The 20,457-nt window shown below is 35.3% G+C and overlaps 1 protein-coding gene across 8 annotated transcripts in view; it reads right to left on the bottom strand.

Moving 5' to 3' along the window:
- Positions 1-1,006: 1,006 nt before the first annotated feature.
- LOC126745591 (tensin-1) overlaps positions 1,007-20,457 on the bottom strand; it is a 572,168-nt gene continuing 552,717 nt past the window's right edge. Inside the window, exons 18-25 of one of the 8 annotated variants that reach the window (XM_050453497.1) lie at positions 17,180-17,379; positions 16,603-16,926; positions 12,436-12,641; positions 12,262-12,324; positions 8,985-9,259; positions 8,624-8,927; positions 8,217-8,561; positions 1,007-1,721 (exon numbers count right to left, since the gene is read on the bottom strand). In XM_050453497.1, coding sequence (XP_050309454.1) covers positions 1,562-1,721; positions 8,217-8,561; positions 8,624-8,927; positions 8,985-9,259; positions 12,262-12,324; positions 12,436-12,641; positions 16,603-16,926; positions 17,180-17,379 — 1,877 coding nt within the window. In that variant the 3' untranslated portion in view covers positions 1,007-1,561. The remainder of the gene's footprint in view (positions 1,722-8,216; positions 8,562-8,623; positions 8,928-8,984; positions 9,260-12,261; positions 12,325-12,435; positions 12,642-16,602; positions 16,927-17,179; positions 17,380-20,457) is intronic. The other 7 variants (XM_050453499.1, XM_050453500.1, XM_050453502.1 and 4 more) reach the window with 7 other exon arrangements.

Below are 20,457 nucleotides of genomic sequence, written 5' to 3' on the forward strand. Positions count from 1 at the left end.
TTCACTACTTAAACTATCAGACGTTTTTATCGACGATATTTACGTACCAAAATAAAAAACGTTACGACGACTAACAGTCAACGACAAACTGAGAATGTAAACACTAAACAACTAAGAATAGCCACACAGAAGAAACGTCATGATGACGCCCCCACTCGACAATGAGTCGGTTCATTTCTATATCGGTATATTTGACTGCGTGGTTTTTGCCTATAACGTGTAGGAACACATGACAAGCCGTTTCATGGCAAAAATGACATATTGGAAAAAATTGACTTATGTGGTTTTTGAAATGAGTCAAATGAGCGATTCAAATAAATCCTGGATTTTATAATTACGCACCAAGTTATTTAAACGTAAATAGCTTAAGCTCTTTTATGGCTTAATGATGTTCTGATCTCACCGATGTGTGGCATAACCTATCAGCAGTGTTAAAAAAAAGGCTAACATAAATTTTCTACAAATACGCATTTTATTGTTTATCTCAGTTAATAAATAGTGGCAACGTAATTATAATATTCTGCTATTGGTATATTTTTAATAGCTTGATTTATTTTTAATTAGCTATTATGAGAATCCATTTAAATACATTGTAATTTCGGGCATTAAATCAAACAACTAACCTTTTGAATTAGTAACTTTATTTCTACAATTATATGTATTATTACGTAATACATTTCTTTTAAATATAACTTCGATATAATCTAATTCTCTTGATTTTGATTGTTGACACTTTTAAATCCTAACAATAATAACTGGGATTGATTTGTTCTTATAACAGAATTACAATAAATAATATGGCATTGTTTGAAAGCTTTCTCGTTTCTATCGTTTCTAATGGAGATTCCTGGATAATATTTATTAAATAGTATAAATATTGCGATTTTATCTTTAAAATCAAAGAAAATGCTATAATACAAATAAAATTATTAAACATATAATATAATATACTAAATATACCCTGCTCTCTATTTACCAACACATAGAAATGATTGTATATAATGACAATGTTAGTGTGATATGAAAAAGACGACGACGAATTGTAAAACACCAAAATGACATGAAATATATAGAGTAAATAATCATATATTATAATTTTTTTAGTTTATGCAGATTACTGAAAATACTCTACATAAATGATGACCTATTTCAAGTGGTTTTTTGTTATAATTTTTCATAACAAAAGCACTAACAAAGTCGAGGTTAAAACAACGAAAATGCTCGTATTTTTAATACAAACACTTCGACAGTACAAGTATACACAATAACACTTAAAGTGTTAATTTAAAATAATAATATTTACAACATAAACTTACAAGTTAAAATAATTTTAAATAATAAAAAAGACTAGCTGTGAAATTTTTAAAGATAAGTAGACTCATATACAACATGACTGAAAGATTTGTTTAACATGTTTGCTACTTAAGATAATGCAATACGTGTTAATTTTCAATATACACCAAATGAATTTCTTTTAATTAAACGTAACTATTACTTTTATTAAACAATACTGAAACTTTAGTAGTGATGTGTTAAAGCTTTTTGATAATTCTTAAACATTTTAGACGATATTGGGTTTGATACCATTGGATGTCAGTACTTTATTTACAAAGTTAACGATAGCAGTAGCGGGCTGTTCTGGGTCGAGCTCGGCGAATAGATGGCACTGGTTGTCGGAGTTGCTCACATTCGGTTTACGTGCCACAAAACCAAATATACGACTGAAAAAAAATACATAAAATAGTTTTAATTTATTAAGTAATCATATATAATATTTAAGGCTACTATGAAAAACATACCTACACATATTTTCAAGAAAAAACTTATAATTGCTACCTATAATGTCCGAATACCGAGCCTCCAAAAACATATGGAAAGACTCGAATAAGAATTGCAATACATGAACTGTTACTTTTCTAGAGATACATAAACTGAGACTGTTCTAGGTCTTACTGAAATAAGACTAAAAGGAAAATTATTCACCACCCTGAAAGCTGGACATTGTTATATCAGAACATCTCGGAAACAAACTATCAAGTAAAGGAGTTGTTTTGACCGTAAACAGATGCCTAAAAAACAGAGTACCTTACCTAAAACATGCAATCGTTTGCACCACGAGTTATGTGTATCCTGCTGAAAGTTAACAACAGATACAGTTTACAGATAGTGCAGGTCTATAGCCAAACTAGTACCTCCGATGTTAAAAATATTGAATAACTATATGAAGACATTACTATGGTGAAAAACAACAAGAAGGCCATTACGTTATAATAATGGGGGATTCTAATGCTAAGATCCAGGGCGCCAGTAAGGATTTGCCAAGTGTAGATAAGTTTGGCATTGGCCATAGAAACTAAAGAAACAACGCATAGAAAGGATATATATATATTCCAGGATATCATAGTTTTAAACTGGCAGCAACCACCGTATAGCCCGAGCAACTATACAGATCTGAAAGAGGAAAACTCAAGCAACAAAAATACTCAACAGTTAAAGTTTTAAGTCGGCACAAAACTACTTTTAAACATATTTTAAATTCTAAACTAGGTCAACCGGCAACACCCAAATCAGTAATAGCAACAACAAACCCCACAATAACATTCTAATTAACCTATTAGTACGTAGAGTCCCTTAAAAGGGACGCCACTGGTTTCAAGCACATGCGCACTTATAATGTTTTCATAATCTCGTGCATTTGTCTAGACGTTCGCTATTTGTTGTAAAATCAGTTCATGTGCAGACATCGGAGGTAGTGTTTTGATTTTGTATTTTTATGTGACCATGCCTCCGAAACTTTACTCGAAATGGAGGGTAAGTTTTAATTTTTTATATCGATAGGTTTTGAAACCAGGGTAAAGAAATTCAGTAAATATATTGTGTTTGAGGTTAGAATCATCATACAATTTTGTCTGCAAAACAAAAATATGTTATTGTTGTCTTAGACATACATTTTTGTTCTGACCCTTATAAGGGACTCAATTAATGCAAAATAGACAATCCTCAGTATAATTCGTAATTCGTATTTTGCAGATTATCTCTGCATGAACTGCAGACATTATTTGAAGAAAATGACGGTGAAGTTCAACAAAATCTTGATGTTTACATTGTTATTCCTGATGACCTAGGCGAAGACACAGAAGAAGACAGCGACAGCTCTGATGATGAGCATATCGGAGATGTAAATCGCTTATGCCGTGGAATACTTCAGCAGAATTTTGAAGTAAGAGCCAGAAAACAAGATGATTTTGATGAAGAAGATCTAGTACCTTTAGCAGATTTGGTTTCTAAACCTGGGTCAAGTATAAGTCAAGGCAATTTTTCAACCCCTAAAGGTAGAAAGCTATATGAATGGAATGCAGATCCCCCCATTTTTTCTATGAATGAAAACTGTGTGCCACGAAAGCCATCTTAAGAAGCAAAAGAAGCCCAAAATCCGTTAGATTTTTTAAAACTGTTTTTCGATGAAGATCTTACATCGAAAATTGTTGAGGAAACCAATAAATACGGCCAACAAAAAAATAAGGAGCTAAATTTCGCAAAAGAAGAGTTATATCTACTTCTTGTAGAAATGCTTCTTTCAGGTTATGCAAAATATCCGAACAAGAGGATGTTTTGGAATCCAACAGAAAATATACCAAACATTTTAAAAAATAGCATGCAACTAAATAGTGTGTGTGTGTGTGCGTGAATGAGTGTTACTTCGCCACATCCATTTCAACGATAATGCTAATATTGATCGCAGTGACCGGCTTTACAAAATTCGCCCTCTACTGAACTCACTGAATGAGAATTTCAAAAAACACGGGGGTTTGGATGAAAATCTTTCAATTAATGAAAGCATGATACCCTACTATGGCAAACACTATGCCAAACAGTACATCAAGGGCAAGCCGATAAGATTCGGCTTCAAAAACTAGACTCTTTGCAGTCCAATGGGTACATGATTTCTTTTGAGATTTACACTAGCAAATCAGATGCAGAAAAAGTTTTTGGTCTTGGTGGAGACGTGGTTATGTCCTTACTACATAAATCGGAAGTGCCTTCTAACCAGGGATATAAAATTTTTTGATAATTATTTTACAAGCCTGAGTTTACTGAACCATCTCTCGGAAAATAAAATTTGTGCAACGGCAACAGTAAGAGAGATTCGAACGGAAAAGTGTCCATTTCCTGAAAGTACTTCATGAAAATCAAAACCAAGGGGAAGCCACTGTTTTGTTTCTTGTGATAACGTTACTTTTGTACAATGGAAGGACAACAAGGTTGTGACATTGGGTACCAACTTCGAAAGAAATGACATTGTTACCACATCTAGATGGTGTAAGGAAACTAAAACTAAAAAACAAATTCCGCAACCAAAAATTATAGCTGGATACAATAAACACATGGGAGGAGTTGATAAAATGGATGGGCTGATTGCTTTGTATAGGACAAGAATGCGACAGCGAAAATGGTATTGGCCAATAGTTTCATATTTATTAGATGCAAGCATCTCAAATAGCTGGGTACTTATGAAAAAGCTAAGACCAAATGATGCAAATTGTGCCTCCTTACTGGAATTTCGGAGGTATATCGCCCTAAGTTTTTTACAGTCCTATGGTAAAAAACCAAGTAGAGGAAAAACCTGGCTTCCATTTCATAAAGCCTCTAGAATTGATAATATAAGACATTTAATTCGGTACAATGAATCTGATCGAAGGTGCCAAGTATGCAAGAAGAAAAGTAACTTTATATGTGTAAAATGTCACTGTGGACTTCATCCAAAAAATTGTTTTGAAAATTACCATATAAACTAAATAATATTAATTTTATGTATTTTATGCATGGAGTCTCTTTTGAGGGGCGGATCATAATACACTAATAAAAACTAATATTTGATTTTTGTATATTTATTTTTATATCCAATTTAAGTCATTTACCTAATTCATAAAGAAAAATACATAAAAAACAATTTTTATAAGTTCATGCACTATTGGGTTAATATTCAAATTGCAATACTTTTAGTCAAGGGAAAATTTGAGTAAAATCAGCCCACACATAAAAAATCTAATAAAATACAGGGGCAATTGAATTGAGAAAACCAAGGATATAAAAATCGTAACATGAAATTAATAGGAACATCCGAAAACATTTAAGATACCCCAATAATGAGCTAATTAAGAAGTAATACAGTCGAAGATAATAAAAGAATGAAAGTTCAAACTATAAAATGGGAAGTCAAAAATGGCTAAAGCAAGAAAGAGGTTGTTAGAGTCAGCGATCGTAGAGAGATGGCGATTGCTATTCAAGGCTTCGACATAAACCTGTACAGTCTTAGAGTCCAGAGCTGTCAATATTAAAGATAAATAATGCAAATTGTGGGATCTGAAGAAGTCTCAGAAATAAATATCGGAGAATTGGAGACATCAGAGTATATTAAATGAAAGACAAAAAGAGTACAGGAGAAGATCAAATGAAATTACTAAAATAGGAGGTCAGACATTGATGGATGATATACATGTAGGACTATTGCTTAGTGAATGTTTAACAGAAGGAAAAATGCAGAATGCAGAAATCATTCTGTTATACAACAAAGGAGACGGAAAGGACATAGATAAAAAATTATCTTTCAGCTTATTATTACACTTATATAATTTGTTTACAAAAATAATAACCAAGCGGTTGATCAACAAGGAACGAATATATCAATAATAATGCTACCATTCTTGTAAAGATAAATGATTAATTTAAAAACATATTCCAATCAAAAGAGAAACAATACAGGGAGATAGCATCGCACCAAAACTGTTTACCCTTGCTTTGGAGGTTGTCCCCAAAAAACTTGACTGGCAAGAACTCAGGATTAATATTGATGGAGTGCGTCTAAACAATTTACAATTTGCCTGCGATACAACATCGCTACAAATTGGACTTGCGAAAAAACTTGTACAATACAAAGATCACGAGTACAGGAAACATCCAGCTGTAAACTGTTAATGACCAACCCCTAGAAGTATAGTTTGATTTACTTTATCAGCTAATTTACTCTTTTACAAATATCAGCTTGCAAAGAAACTAATCTTCTAAGACCATAAGAAGAATAGGCCTATCCTGTGCAGCTTTAGGTAAACTTGTGAATTTGATATTGTGAATTTCCGATAAATTTAAAAAAGGAAGGTGTGATGCTGGTGCTAATTCATATATGGACTCTAGACAATGGCAATTACCGGCACTTGCCAAGAGGCTGCAAACTTGCCAGTGAGCAATGAAGAGGATTATGATAGGAATTATATTAAGGCATAAAGTTTGAAACCAGGAGATTCGTAGGAGAAATAAAGTGTCGAATGTAAGGTTATGGTGCAACTAAAATGGAGATGGGTTTGCCATATAGTAAGGCAGGATGACCTAAAAATGGGCACATAGAATGTTCATTTGACAAAAAGGAGCCATTGGTAGTACCCAGAGACGATGGCGAGACGATATCCAAAATTTTGCAGGAAGCAATTGAATTCGGGGTGCTAGATATGGAAAAAGGTGAACAGATTTGGAAGAGGTCTACAGTCAGGAGTGGAAGAAGGCTACCAAGAATGTTAAAATTTATTACAATTACTTTTTCTAATTGAAGTTCGTTCAGCTTGTAAATACCAAATTTATTAAAAAAAAGATAACAGCGTACGACAAAGTGCAAAGAAGTTAAAAAAATAAATTAATAATTGTCAAATTCTTATTTTATTCAAAAAGTAGGCTGACATATGATAAATATTCACTATCGTCCATCTCACTAATAAATTACAAAATAATAAAACAATTAACAACTAAAAAGTTATTTTTATGCTTTAATTTAATTCGTCGATATCTCAAAATTTTGTCTAATGTAACCTATATATGAAATAAAATGGCGGGTCACGGAATAGTTAGCGAAAACTTTTCACTGGAGAGTCCGAACAAGATGTATCTACCCTATACTGCCCTTGTAGCTTAAACTCAATAACAAATTTAATGCCAAAATAAATATAAATAAAAAAAATTAAGTTTTAGCTATAAAGTTTTAACTGCCCCTCTTGCAGTTAATAAGAGCAAGATAATGAATTCATAAAAAACTATGTAACAGAATAGTGAAAAGCCGAAGCAGTCACGCCAATTAATAAAGAAGGCGACAAGTTATTAGCAGGTAACCATAGGCCAATAAGCCCATAGTATTTATTATTTGCAAAATTATGGAGTACATTGTTCGAGATAAAATGTAGACTTTGTTGACTGAAAATTACGTAATACCGTAGCGGTTGCTTTACAATTACAAACCTACTTCAATACATGTATACTGGATATCAGCTTTGAACAAAAACCAACCAATAAATGTCATCTACCTAAACTTTGCTAACGCATTTGATAGAGTTCTTAGGAAACGACTGTTGCATAAGCTAGAACATCCTGGCAAAAAATAAAATTTGTTAAATTGGATTGGAGACTTCTTAAAAAACAGTGTAAGGATGAAGGGTCTATTCTATGTCAAAATTCTATCCACTAACCATGTCGTCACTATCCATAGAGTTACAGAGAGCTCCGTCCTTGGCATACTCCTGTCCCTGCCTTCCACGTGTGATTTATCTCAGAACTAAAGTGTTGGGCGTCAATATTTGCAGACTACATACAAATATACGGAGTTCCCCTGAACGTCTTACCAACAACCGCACACCGATTTGGACACTATTTGGAAGTGGTGCGGTGAATGGTTATTTCCTCTTAGCACGTGTAAGTGTGTAGAAAAACAAACCTTAGCTATCTTACTAAATAAATAACATTGAACTTAAAAAACTTTTGCATTCGTCTTATAATATGTCCACTCGAAACGACAAAGAAGATCGATATTTAAAAAAAATATAATCGTCCAAAAACTACAGCTTGTGAAAAAATATTCCAATTAGACCATGAAATACACAGACCTAATCTTACAGCGTCAAATTACATGATTAGGGCTTGGACAAAGATCTGTCAATCAGGCGTATCAAGTAAGAGTCCTGTTCTTCAGATGAGTATCTCTTTTTTACTAAGAAATAGCGTCTATTTAGTGCTTAATAAGGGTTCAGATAATCTTATGGTTTTCACAAATAATACTCATTTATGAAAGGGTCATTGTCATTTTTACGTATAAATTCACTCATCCTGGGACACACTGTATATAACAAACTACCAACAAGAGCGAATAGCCAATTTACTACTGAATTTTTCCAACTTACTTTGAGCTCTTTGCAGAACCAACATCTTCCGTACTAACGAGCCACCTATGTTCCTCGGGATCCACTCCACAATGGCTAATAGTATTAATGGGGTAATGTTTTCTAAAGAACAGCTTTCTTTTGTTATCCGTTAAGGTAATGCCTTGCCCGTTAACTTTAAAGTGTACTACAACGGCTTCCGGAAGAGGCGTCCTCTGGAAGAGCTGCATCACTGACTTTTTTACAGCTTGTGGGCCTGTTAGAGACTCCATCTCTAAGGTACAAAGGTAAAGAACATTACATGCCGCTCCCTGAAGTTGGATTTGTTGCAGGTGTTCTTGGGTAGAAGTTGGGTGAGCCAGAGGACTAAAAATAAATATCATGTTATACTTAAAAAATAGTTTTAAGTATAAGACTTGGTTTTGTACCTTAAGTCTCTCTCTGGCAAAATTAGCCTGCAAGGCAAAGCGATCTGAGTGATGCTGTGTTGATAAATTAACGCACTTAAGCTGCTAAACACCGGTTCATTGGGACATCCCTTTAGTCTGACTCCTTTGGAAGTAGGTTCGATCAAAAAGTGACGAATCAGCTCATCAGATCCACTACTAGACTTATTTTGAAGATTAACTGGTACCTGTGCCACCCGTAGGGCTAACCCGAAAGCCCCTGGGAAAGAGTTTGAATCTCGTACAACAAAAGTACCTGGAGCTTTGTCTCTTAACATACTGATTGCTAAAAAAATTAAATAAGTTTAGTTAAAATTCTAAAGTAAACATAAAGTAATAATACCTTCTTCTCTTGAGATGGTCGGTTTGTACCAAAACTTGCTGGTATCTCGTACGATTTTAACATGGGCCGCGGACACTTCATGTGGTGGTTGGTCATTTGCACTGGAGGCTACTGATCCTCTTCTAGACTGTCCGTAATAGACGGTTGGTGAGGAGGATCCATTTTGATTTTCTCGATAGCCAGTTGCTGATGCACTTCTTTGGGTTATGACGTGTCTGTATTCGCTGTCTGACATGCCGCCGTTGAGGTCTGATGGAGAGGTTGGTCGGTCCTTTCTAGATTTGCGGAAAAATATTACAGTTATCATGAATATATACATACAGGGTGGTCCATTTAACTTGAGACATCGTAATATCTCGAAAACTAAACATGTATCCAGAAAATGTTTTATGTGAATGGTTTCCAGGGGGGCCATAAAATGACGTTATTGGTTTGATCTTGAGTGGACGTCTTTAAGGTCAAATAAAGGGCAACTTCACTTTTTTGCATAGAAACCTCTACTTTTTTTAATAGTATCTGATTTAGCATTAAAAAATAAGTAACTTTCGTCTGACACTTTTTTACATGCGACCTCTGCTTTTCAAGATATTAAATCTTGATTCTTTTACGAGTTTTTTCCTTGATAATGACATTAGAAACAGGAATAGCTTTGGTTCAGCAATTCTTCAATATTGTTGTGACAAGGCATTGTTGATTAATGATCAATGTAAGTTATTATGATGCGAAAATTTTCTATAGTGAACAGATCTCACGTGTTTATATCAGGTATTTCAGGCGATAGTAAACAAATACTGATGAATAAAGTAAATGAGAGATATTTTGGTTCACAGTATTCGTTTAGTTATCAAGTATTTGACTATTATGTTGAGTGACTATGGAATGCCTAACAATAAATGAAAAAGTTGAAATGTTCCTTATCTATGGTGAATCTGAACGGATTATTAATAGAGCCATTGAACTGCATAACATGCGACATCCTCAACGGTGACTTCCATCGCGAGCATCATTTTATCCTGTAGTGACCCACTTTATAGAAGATGGAAGTGTGAGAACGATAAATCGATCACGAAAGAGAAGCATTACAGTCAAAATAATGAAATTGCCGTCTCAGCTGCAGTTGCCCATAATCCTGGAGTCAGCTCACGATCAATTTCTTCTGCTTCTGGAATCTCCAAAACAAGTGTCCTGAGAATTTTGAAACGCCACAAGTTTCATCCGTATCACTTGTCGTTACATCAAGAGCTTCACGGGAATGATTTCCAAAATCGAGTGTTGTTTTGTGAATGGGCCCAAAATTAATTGCATGAAAATAACAATTTCTTTCTGCGCGTCTTATTCACCGATGATGCTTCATTTACAAACTATGGGGTAGTTAATCGTCATAACATGCATTATTGGACTTTTGAAAATCCCAGGTGGTTTCGAGCGATAGAACATCAGCGGCCATGGTCTGTGAATGTTCGGTGTGGCATCATCAATGATAAAGTCAAAGGACCTTATTTTATTGATGGTGTTCTTACAGGCCAAAAATACCATAACTTTTTGCTGGAGATTCTACCAGTATTCTTGGAAGATGTGTTTTGAAGTGAGACTAAATGTGTGGTACCAGCATGATGGTTGTCCTGCACATTATTCACGCGTTGCGCGCCAAGTGTCGGATCGTGACTTCAATGGACGTTGGATAGGTCGCGGTGGAGCAGTCCACTGGCCACGACGGTCACCTGATTGACGCCCTTAGATTTTTTTCTATGGGGTTATTTGAAAGAGATCGTATATTGCGATCCACCAACGACTCCCGAAAATATGAAGCTGCGAATCATGGAGGTTTGTGGGCAGATAACTCCACAGATGCTTCACTCTGTTCATCGATCGTTTGGGAAGCGAGACGAAAAATGTATAGAAGTGGAAGGTCAACACTTTGAACATTTATTGAAATAATTTTCTGACTTTTTTTGTCTCAAATTCTTTTATTTGAACTTTGTACGTTTCCTTTTCAAGTTTTCGATTCTGTTGATAATAAAATTCTATCATAAGATACTTTTACTTCTTTTGATAGATCATCAGATACTACCTACAAGGGTAAATGTCATTGTTAAGGAAAAAATTCGCAAAAGAATCAAGAATTAATATCTTGAAAATGAGAGGTCTCATGTAAAAAAGTGTCAGATGAAAGTTATTTATTTTTTAATGCTAAATCAGATACTATTTAAAAAAATAGAGGTTTCTATCCAAAAAAGTAATGTTGATCTTCATTTAACCTTGAAGACGTCCACTCAAGGTCAAACCAATGACGTCATTTTATGACCCCCTGCAAACCATTCAAACTTCACATGAAACATTTTCTGGATACATGTTTAGTTTTCGAGATATTGCGATGTCTCAAGTTAAATGGACTGTATATCAAAAACTTATTATTAACAATGATCATAATATACAAAAAGGAGAAATGTAGTAAAGTAAAGCTCAAAATATAGCTTTTATCTTAATTTGAAATTGGAAAATAAGAAGTCACACTGAGTCTCTTTAATTCTAAATATTTACAAAAAAATTGGCGATATCGACGGCTACTTCTCGTATATTAAAGATCCTCCATGAAACATACAAAATAAAACCTTTTGCGGCATTATAGTTGCAGCTTCAGATTATGTCTGGAATATCCGCTAATATTTCCGTTTATCAACAGTCATTCAGTATTTTTTGTGGTCTATAGTGAACATAACCTGACTCAAATATACGAGCTGTTCTTTGGCATTTAGGAATCATCTCATCCTCCCGAAAGAGACTGCGAATATGGAGCGAGCGGCAGGCACACCTCACGACATCTCGGGACATACGTGGAGTATTGCCGAATGTTCCAGAACAATGGTCTACGTAATAAATAGCCCTCGCCGCTAGGAGGCGAGTTTAAATCTGAATCTGGCGCGTCGTATTCACAATAAATTGTTGGTAATAAACAAGTGATTAAAGTTGGTAAGATCTTTTCATAGAAAAAATTTTATAGAATGATAACGCGCGCAAAATCGGTTTTCTTACATGCAACACGATAGAAGTCATGCAATAATAAAAATAAAAATGTAGGATCATGCGAGATAAAAATTAAAATAAATAAGAAGTAATACGATATTAATAATAACATAAGATATTTTAAAAATGAAATTAATATGCGGTGTTGTGCGGAAAATAATGCTCATATTTATTTGCAGATGATAGTGCGCTATGCTAAACATCGAATCATGCTTTACTGCAGTTATCCACATTTTTTTATATTGATTTTTACCTTTCGGGGGATAGCGCCCATTTGGCGTTTTTCGTAAGTGTGGCCGATGGAAAACTAAGACGGCTATATAAAAAATAAAAAATCTACAATTTTTCGATTTTCAATATGATGCCGTTTAAGTAAAACTAGGTGGTTATAATACCGATAATATTGTAGTTAATTATAGAAGCTTACCGCTGGGTTGTAGGACTCTTGGGAGGCAGACGCTCATGGGACAAGTCAAACTGCACAGATGGGGTGGAAGCATTAAGGTAAGGGGTGCGAGCCAAAACCGGAAAAGCGGGCGTCTGGGGCCTCGGAGAAGAACTGTGTGATGGAGAGATGTCCATGCCTTCGTTGTTTGTTGACTGAGATCTCCAGGTATACGTAGATTGTTCAAACTGCAATGTTAGCTGATTAAAATCTATATTTTTATCTAAAGGAATTTAAAGAATTAAGTAAATATAGAAAAGGATATTAAAGAATTTGAAAAAGATTTTAATAAAGCAGAAGCTTGCAATAGAATAAAAAAGTATATGTAGTAGATTCTTTCAGGCTTTTTGTTCTTTTTCGTAAGTACTGTGCGATAACTGCTAGGGTGTGTAGTAGTGCGGCTATAACCTCCTCGAGGCCACTGGTAACAGAGACCCAGAATGGTCATGTCTGTTTTGGGTACCTGGCAAATATAGTCAAGCTAAGAGAGAAAAGACTAAATAATTCCCAATCCGATTTGACCGTCTTTTCTTCTTCACCCAAAGGACCCATATGGAAGTACACAAAAAAACGGAAAATAAAAAAAGTGACCAAGCACAAAGTCTTTAAAACAATAAAAAAGCAGAAAAATCCATACCTGAAACTGGAGCGGAAATAACTTAGCCAGCAAAACAAGCAATAAAGGGAGGCCAAAGCGGTAAAAAAAGAATACCTAAAAGCTCCTTTGTAAGGAGTAAATATATGCCAAGGCTCTACACCCAATGGCCGCAGACCAAAGGACCAAAGGCAGGACATGTGGCCCGAAAAGGCAAAGGTCTGAAGAGGAGATGCCACCTGAATACTACAGAACAAAAGAGGCTCAATGATAAAAAACCATTCACCTCGCGAGCAAATTGCAGCAGTCAAATAAACAGGTGTCCACTGCCTTATACAAATACATCAAAAGGGGAGTCAAAATTGCGGTTCTGGCAAGGGATTATCCAGATTTGTCCCTTAAGACCCAACAAATGGACTCCATTTAGAGTATAACTCTGAACAAAATTGTAGCAGGCCACAAAACCTGCTTTTCTGGGCTGTACTTACAAGGCAGGATTTCTAGTTTTATATTGTAAGGATAGCGCGTCAGCTGAATGGGTGAAGGTAACCATCACGGACCTGACAGTATAGGAGGAAATCTCGCTGAATGCCATAGAGGAACACAAGATTCCTTTATATTACGTTGCAGTAAGATTCTTCCCAAACACGACTATGCTGGAGGCAAGCAAGATCTTTGATCTACTTACTGGGGCAAAACCAAGGCCTCTTTGTTAAAACGTGGCGAGTATTTAAAAACGCTAAAAAAATGTCTCCTGTTACAAAGGTCATTTTAGTGAACCAAAAATCAGCATCCAGTGTAACGAAATCAACTTTTTGGCCAAATTGTCTTAAGATTCAAGGTTAAGAACATAAGAATGGAAGCATTGATGTAGTAACTGAAGGCGGTGGAGTTGGAAGAAAGCCCTTCTTCCAAATTAGAGGTAACTAACTAAAAATGCCTGAGTCCCGGCAAATCTTCATTATGATAAGGCTGCATCGGCGGTAATTTAGCATAAAGTTTGCTGGTGGCGCCATCAATTTAGGGATAAGTCTTATGTATAAGACAAGAGTCCTGGATATCAAAGCGCCGCATACGAAGACTCAATGAACAAAAGACCCAGGTAATTTGTGATACGGGTGCAGACAAGTCAAGAGCTCCGCTTATCATGAACACCGATATAAGCTATTTACCTCTTACGGATTATAGGAATGTTGACACTGTTGTGGTGGTAGTCGAGTTGGCTTCAAACGGAAGCAGGAGAGAGGTCGTTATTGCCTCAGCCTACTTCCCGGGGGACAAGTAGATTCAGACGTAGTGTCTGAATACCTACCACGTCAATATAAAGGAAGTAGTGGAATATTGTAGATGCTATAGAAGGACACTGATGGACCCCAAGCATAGACACGAACAAAAGGGGTGAGTTACTTCTAGAATACCTAATACTCACTAACATGTGAATTGCAAATAAGGGGAATAATTCAACATTTTACAACACCATTAGGGAAGAGATTATTGATCTGACCGTCATAACTAACAAATCTCTTTATTGACTGAAGGGTCTCTGAACAGGACTATACGTCGGATCATAAACAAATCCTTTTTGAACAGAATTTTTTTTGGTCCAGAAATCTTGAGAAAATGCGCAACATGGCACCTATACAGATACTTTCAATGGGACATTAGAGCTTCTTCTTAGAATTCACTTTCCTGACTGCAGGTTTGGAGCTTAGAATACTGACACTCACACTACTACTACACAAGTAGCATGGTCACATATTTAGCGAAAGGCAATGAATCAGGTAGACAGGAAGAAAGTGACCTTTAAGAGAGTGAAATCGGCTGTGAAATCTTTCAGAAATTATAAGTCACTCGGCCAGATGGCCTTTCACCGGCACTGTTTTTAAGAGGAAATGCTATCCTCTATCGAAAGATGGCAACAACTTCCAATGAAGACAAACATTAGGATGTATTCCAAAAATTTAGAGGGTGGTAGGGATCATATTCATAGCCGAGGGTAGGACAAAACCCCCTGAATCTTTCAAGTCCTACAGGTCAATTAGTCTATCCTTTTATGTTGAAGCCAATAGACAAATTATTGAAGCAGTATCTCAGGGTGGAGGCACTCTCCATGAGACCTTTGCATAGAATCGCCTATTAGAAGCGCAAATCAATTATTATGGAGTTAGTTCCAAAAATAAAAAAGACCTTTGCATCCAAGGCAACGCGGACTTCCTTGCAATGGAAACAGCACTCTCTAATAGAGAAGCTGATCTTGCCATAGTAAAAGAGGTCAGCGGCATGCTAAACCAAAGGTCAATTAGGGCCTCACTTGGATTCACGGATCTAAGTGTCACTGCGGTTAAGGGATACCCATAAGGCGGGGTACTATTTTCTGGTAACTGGCTCTCGTCTTGGATAGAAAACTTACCTGAGAACCGCACCTCGAATCAATACTGGAAAAGGCCACAAGGACCCTTTGGAAAGCAAGACGGCTACAAGGATACGACAATTTTCCAATCGAAACTATATGCGACATTGGGGTTTGTGGAAATCTTATCCGAAAAAGGACATGAGGGAATCCGGATTAAAATATTCTGGAATCGATCTTTATGGCCCTGAGCGGCTGCACATACAGGTCAATATTAATTAAGATATCCTTGATTGAGATCTCCTTAAAGGAGAGCGAAACATATATCGTCCAGGATGATGTGATATTGGAATGACACCAATGGGCTTTCATAAAAATGTTCCTGAGCTCCGACTCATTCTGGAGGGTAGATGTAGCTCTAAGTCACTACTCTAGTCACAGATCACTACAAATGCAACAGCCACTTATACAAAATGGGCTTATCCGACACATCTGCAGATTTTGCTGTGAAGTCCATGGAACACTTGGTTGCAAATTGTACTGTGGAAAGTACACAGTAAGAGTACTGTGGAACAGGAGGTACAGGGTTCTACACACATACGATGAGTGAAGACAATCTGCTGATGCTTCCACTGAAAGAGCTGATCTTGTTCGCGAACGTATTAAATAGATAGGGACAGGGATCAACAATGGTCGTAGTGAAAAAAGCCACCCTTGGCTAGACCCCATTTAACAATAAATTTATTTAAGACTTCGATTACGAGTTTTGTCTCTAAAAATTATGAGGAATTTAATACTCGGCTTATATAATAAAACAGTTGTAGTTGTTTATTTTCCAAAATATTTCCAGACAAATACAAAAACCAAAAATAGAAAAGTTACTAGTGTTATTTGCTCTTTTTTTTAAAAGCTAAAAAAATTATCTAAATAAAAAACTCAAAGAAACATATACATATATAAAATATTCGGATTTCATCGAAAATATTCTAAATTATTTAAATTTTGTAACGATATTTAATCAATATTAAATTTCGCAACTTTGGGAATTTAACCGATCAGATGCGCATTATGTAATAAAAGATACCTAATTTAAATAATTAAAAAAAAATTAAATGCATTTTACAAATCAAGAAAATTAGTAATCACACAAAAAAAAAATTAAACACAGTAAATAATTAGTAAAAACACATTTAAAAGTTAGTACCTGTGGCCATGCCGTGGAAGTGTTAGGACTGTTACTCGAATGATCAGAGCTACTTGACAAATTAGCGATCAAGTCATCCAAAGCGTCCAATCGTGAATTTTCATCTTTCAGCGGGTTATCGCTCGGGTTATTTTGGCCGTTAATTTCACACGCATTACCCACCGTGTTTTCTGGAGATGCATACTTCTGTCTCACGTTATATTTCCGCTCGACCAATGATAGTAGCCCGCTGTTGTCCACGTGATCCTCGCTCACGTTCCTTGAGGATGACCTTACAATTTGGCCATGTGGATTGGCCGCTAGGGCTGAGGCGGGATCCATTGTCTGTTTGAGGTTAGAGTGATTGTGAGGTTAAATGTGCAATGGAAACTACTACTATTATAACATGACGTAAAAAGTGATGTACTTCTTATAATTTTAGTTTTTGTTATCAAATTTATATAATAATGGACTGATAACACATCAAGCCAATCCCCAATAAAACACAAGTGGTCAAGATGAATTCTATTTACATTATCGTATATTATTGTGATGATAAGACTGTACAGGCTATTTTAAATGAAAACAGGCTACTTACTTGGTTATATTTTTCATGTGCCCTCTTAACACTCATAAATGGGCGTTCGTTCTTAGGCATAGTGGAGCAATTACTTTTTAATGTACTGTATTGGGAAGAACTGGGTGTGACGCCATTCCTATGCATCGTATTGATATGTAATGGTATCGTATAGTCATCATCGTCATCTGCGAATGCGGTCGTATCGCTCGTGTAGCCATCTGGATAAATAAATATTCTTTTGTATTGCTGATTATGAAGTACATTAATACAGTGTAAACTATGTTAAGGACATATGTTTAGTTTTAATGTGTTAAAGATAATATAACAGTGCATAATATTTTTAGTATTATTAGAATAAAATTCTGTTTCTCAATAGTTTTTAAGCATAATGGACTTTAGTATTAAGACCGACAACTTAATCAACGCAGCTGCTTTGATTTTTGCTTCCTTGTCTTGTCCTGTTTAGCTACTTGGTATTCAAACAGATATAGGTACTGTCCTATTTCTCACCAGTATTCTCTGTTTTATGCTATTTGCTTTTAATTCAACCTGCCTACCCACTTAGAGTCATAACCTTTCTCTCCTTTGAGATCATACCCTAGTACTGTATCTTAGCGATGGTTTTTAATAGTTCTGGAATGTAGTATAACATCTTTTATACTTTTGATGAGCGTTATCCTGCAAAGGTCCACTAGACTTGCAACGTATTCCGTAACGTTTAGTATATCTCTTTTACCTTTAATATATGTATTTTCTATCAACCAGTCGTACTCTCTACGTAGATCATTTAATTTGGAATTTTGCATTTTTTGACAGTTTGATCTAAGTGAGTGCTTAAGTTTGATATTCATATGTCACAATTAAAAGGTTGTAAGATCTGCTGTATAGATATTATTCTATCTTTAAGTTTTTAAGCATCCATTTGGATTCTTCTGATTATTTCAACTGTTTGATTTTCGTGGTCTGTCCAGTTTATCCAATTCACTAGTCCACAATAGTTCAAGGTATACATATTTCTCCATTATCTCCAGAATCTAGTCAGCTATAACCACATTTCGTATTTCTTTGCGGCTTGTTTCTATTATCTTGGTCTTATGCAATATAATTTTTTGATCCTATTTCCTTTTATCGTTTTAGTTATTAAGTCATAGTTTATTGTTTCTGAGTCTTGACGAGATCATCGGAAAATCTTAGATACACTTATTTGCTGTCTATGCCATTGTCTGACCAGTCAAGTGACCAAAAGCATTAGATATGGTAGGTTAAGTATGCTATAATAGGTATAGTGTAGTAAGGTTTGGTTAGGTATAGTAGCCTGGGTTATCATCTAGTCGAACTCCTCTTTGAGAAGTTTGAAGATATTTCATATTTTTAGGTTTATCATCATTGTTACATTTTTATATAAATTGTGTATTAAATTGCTATAGTAAAAGCAAAAAAGCAGGCTCAGACGACATTCATTCATTAGTTAGAACGTTGTAAGATCTGGTGCTTAAGTATTATTGTATCATTGGGTTTTTAAGTATCTATTTAGCCAAATCCTACCCTATCGTATTTCTCTGGTTTTTTTCCCTATTTGATATTTCTTTTCGGTTTTAACAGTCTAAAATATAAATATTCCTTCATTCTCTCCAGGCTATAGCCATTTATAACAATTTCTCATTTCTATAAGATTTACCCTTGCAAATTAATTTTTGATCCTATTTCTTCTTCTTGCTATAGTTAATTGGGAGTTTACAGCTCCTTAAATCTTAACGAGATTAGGATATTATTATCAGAAAATCGTTAGATACATTCATTTACTGCCGTTGATGTCTACGCCATTGTCTGACCAGTCTAGTGTGCTAAACATTCTCCAAAGCCTAAAACATTGCTTTAAAATAAAGCAATAGAACCCGACAGTATAGAGGCTGAATTTTGGAAGCTGCTGGATGATAAAGAAATAGCCTGAAATACCGACATATTTAACAGAATCTCCAACTCCGGAAATATCCCCGAAAAATGGCTGCAGTCAGAATTTATAACGTTGCCCAAAAAACCTTAAGCAATGGAGTGCAAAGGATATCTAGCTATCAGTCTAATGAGTCGTGTGCATATATTATTAATAACAGATACCCGAAAACCAATTTGGTTTTTTTTAATGTAGTCGGAATCACAGAGGCACTCTTTGAAGTGCAAGTCTTAATCCTGAGATGCAGAAACGTCAACTGTGATTTATACGCATGTCTAATCGATTATAAAAAAACCATGTGATCGCGTTCAATATTGGACGATAAAGATACAAGATTCATTTAAAATATCTACTGAAATCAGACAGCATGCTTAAGACTTGATGAAGTCGAACGCAACAGGTCAAAAGACAACGTGGATTCAGACAGGGTTGTGTCTTCCTGCCTTAAATATTCAACTTATAAGCCGAAAAATTTTTCCCTTAATGGAGTAGAAGAAGGTATTATGAATGAAGGAGTCAGATTGATTAATATTCGATATGCCGACGATACCATGTAGATAAATCTAGAAAATCCAGATTTTTAGTGGTGGCTTCTCTGAGTGTCCAGGATTTTACACCATACAATAAACCAGAAGACATAGGCACTTAGCCTTTTTTTCGTTGCACGAGATATGTTGTGACTTTTAAATGGCCTCATTTCATGAAATATTCTGATTATTGATTTTCCTATACGACATTTAATTTCTTGTGCACTATCCCGATGTTCATTTATGATGGTTCCAAACTAGCAATATTGTTGAACACGTTCAATTCTCGTTCCGTAGACGTAAGGGTGATATCCATTTATATCTCTTTTCCTGATGATCATTTATTTCGTTTTCTTTACGTTGATAATAAAAACATATTGTTGAATGTACTGCATTTAAGATGTAGCTGAATAGAAGAATTCTTAGAATGCCATGGACAGCTCATATTATAAACAAAGAAATGCTAAGAAAATGCGGCATATTATGAGACACAAAGATTGATAATCTCTATTGCAATTCATAAAATGAGGAAAGGTATTATATTAGGTAAAAGACGGCCCGGAAGGAAAAGAACATCATGGTTGTCAAACCTACGGACTTGGTTTGGAAAAAGCTCAGTAGAACTATTTCCAGCTTATACAGTAAAAGTAATTACATATAAAAATAAACATCCAAAACGGATAGGTACCTGAAGAAGAAGAAGGTTAGCCTGGTTTTAGGTATATTACATCACCTAGCCGAGTTCCTCTTTTTATGAGCATGGAATGAGCATTAATGGTTGAATAGATTGTTCAATTGAATTGACTACAGATAGTCGA

The sequence above is a fragment of the Anthonomus grandis genome, chromosome 16 (assembly GCF_022605725.1).
Source record: "Anthonomus grandis grandis chromosome 16, icAntGran1.3, whole genome shotgun sequence".
In the NCBI taxonomy this organism is placed as follows: domain Eukaryota; kingdom Metazoa; phylum Arthropoda; class Insecta; order Coleoptera; family Curculionidae; genus Anthonomus; species Anthonomus grandis.